This window comes from Theobroma cacao, chromosome 7, assembly GCF_000208745.1.
Source record: "Theobroma cacao cultivar B97-61/B2 chromosome 7, Criollo_cocoa_genome_V2, whole genome shotgun sequence".
NCBI classification, from domain to species: Eukaryota; Viridiplantae; Streptophyta; class Magnoliopsida; order Malvales; family Malvaceae; genus Theobroma; species Theobroma cacao.
Genome location: NC_030856.1, coordinates 7,922,027 through 7,924,486, shown reverse-complemented (window position 1 = coordinate 7,924,486; position 2,460 = coordinate 7,922,027). Strand labels below are relative to the sequence as shown.

Genomic DNA, 2,460 nt, shown 5'->3' with positions numbered 1-2,460 from the left:
CTAGCATGTATTTTGTAAAAGTTTTTAAGTATATATATTTATATGTACATATATGTTGTTATTGTTATTATTTACTCTTTGTAGTCTAAATATAATACTTCTATAAATAAAAGGTCAAATTGTAAATCATTATGCTTTTATATATATGTATATATATATATATATATATATATATATATATATATATATATATGACTTTCGTTGTTAAAGATTTGATGAATGCCATTTGCATCTTGCATTGGGAAGCAAAAGTTATAAAGGAACATAAATCCGAAACAAATCCTACATTAAAGGAAACAAAAACAGTACTAGCATTTTTTACTTAGTAAATATTAAATTGCAATATATGTAAAAGTAAAATCATAATCATAATCATGCTTCTATATGATAATTGTTTTTAAAACTTTCCCTACATTATGCCATTTGCATTTTGCTTTTAAGAGCAAACGATACGTAGAAAAATAAAACCAAAACATATCCTAAACTAAAGGAAATAACCCTTCCCTTTCTTTTTATTTAATACATATATAAGAAGACATCTCAAACAAAAGGAATGCCCCATCATATGTGAATGCTTATGCAATTGGATAGGCTGGTCTTATGGCAAGGCCACAGAGGCCTTCCGAGGCATCCACATTCCTCTGCATCTTTATGTAGCCATTCTCACCCCAACTTTGGTTCCATGAATTCTTGACCAACCAGTAATCTATTCCGTCTACGCTGGTCCCAAATCCAACAACAGTGACAGCATGGTTTAGATTAGTTCCGCAATCTCCACTGAAGATTCCACTTTCGTAAAATTTAAAGTCCATTCCACTAGCCTCAATGCTAATTGTGACAGGTTGGTTTGATACAGCTTTAAGTAATTCCTCCTCGCTGTTGGCGGGTACCCTCGCATAATCACTGATATCAGCAACGTGCGATGTCTCCTTCTCTTTGTCACAAGCTCCTTGCGTTGCTTGATATGGATAATTGTCCTCTGTGGTTAATCCACCGTTTTGCATAATGTATTGGAAGGCATCTGTCTTGGAACCACCCCCACAACCATGGTTGTTGCCATTTGTGCTGCAGTCTAATACTTGTTGCTCGGACAATGAGATCAGCTTTCCAGTTTTAATTTGGTTAATGCCTTCCACGGCTGCAACAGCGGCAAATGCCCAACAACATCCTAGGAACAAAATAACCCATGTTAAATATATAAAGCAGCTAACCTAAAACCAATTAACAATAGATGAAAAGGCAGACGTCCAACTTGAATATAAAACACGAAAAATCCAAGACTATATGAGATACAAGTATTCACTCATAAGGGGCAACAAGCAAGAAGAACGTAATAAATATGGCTCGGAAAACATGTTAAGCATCTAACGTAAAATCAATTAGTAAAAAGAGGAGAGGTTGACTTGCTTATTAGAGTAAAGGAAACGCGAGACTTAAACTTAACCAATAAAATCACTTAAGAAAATAAATAATAATTTGTACAATTTGGTCAAACTTTTCTTAAAACATAAGTTGAAAGACGTTAGTCAAGTCTTACCACAATCTCCCTGGTCCTTAACAGCGGTGACAGCGCCGTTTTCCCTCCAATCCAAGCTTGTTGGAACATCTGTAAACTCTGCATAGCTAAATGGTGATGATGTTGCTAGGTTACCTGGATTCTTGTATCCAGTACGAGCCGCAACGAATTCATCATGGCTCATATCTGCAAACTCATTAATGCCTAACTTATAACTCCTATTTCCAGCATTGTTGAAGTTCTGAATGTATTCCAAGTTCTCCTTGAATATCTTGAAACGTCTGTCTTTCTCAGTTTTGGTCTGATAAGTTCGACCATATTTAGCCATCCATAGCTCGTGTTCAGCAATGGCAGCTTCATTCATTGTGCGGGACATGGCTTGAGATGCCAAAATCCCAAAAACGAAAAACAAGACGAAGTTTAAAGTCATTATTTACAATGAAGAGATAGCTGTAGATGAGATTTTGCCAATTGCTAAGCTGTGAAGACGTAGCACCCAGAGTCAGATATTTATACTACACAAGATGCTCTTATCAAATTAAAATATCGTATCAAACTAAGTAATCATTGCTTATTCTATACGTTTCTTTTTATTTCGTTTTAAATTAAAAAGTAAAGGAAAAAGAAAATTCTACTTGTAAATACAACAGATGTGTGCTACGGCTTGTTTTAGAAATTAAATTGTTTAAAGAATAATGAATTTCATGTGTGAAAATGATTGATGCCACTGAAAAGAGAAAATTCTACCCCTCTGCTGCTTTTGCAAACTCAGAAAGGTGGTGTTGAATTTACTTCTCCAAGCTTTGTAAACCTACTTATTCATATATTTAATTAGGATGGTGATTGAATTTACTCAGTGGCAGAGACTAATCTCCTGTCTTGACAATACCGACTTAAATGTTATGGCCCTCATGGTCCTGTTTTATGAGACTAACCGCTTCTTT

At 34.8% G+C, this 2,460-nt stretch overlaps 1 protein-coding gene across 1 annotated transcript; it reads right to left on the bottom strand.

The window, feature by feature from the left end:
* LOC18594320 (zingipain-1) lies at nt 384–1,984 on the bottom strand. The gene is made up of 2 exons (XM_007021834.2): nt 1,538–1,984; nt 384–1,168 (listed from the first exon to the last, which is right to left on the bottom strand). Exons 1-2 carry the CDS (start codon nt 1,944–1,946, stop codon nt 576–578), a joined length of 1,002 nt encoding a protein of 333 aa, XP_007021896.2. The 5' UTR covers nt 1,947–1,984; the 3' UTR covers nt 384–575.

What these genes read in the sequence shown, in the direction of transcription:
- LOC18594320 (XM_007021834.2), bottom strand. Translation starts at nt 1,946, where the DNA reads ATGACTTTAAACTTCGTCTTGTTTTTCGTTTTTGGGATTTTGGCATCT. An exon ending in TAAGGACCAGGGAGATTGTG is followed by an intron (nt 1,169 to 1,537) that starts GTAAGACTTGAC and finishes TTTTGTTCCTAG; the next exon opens with GATGTTGTTGGGCATTTGCC.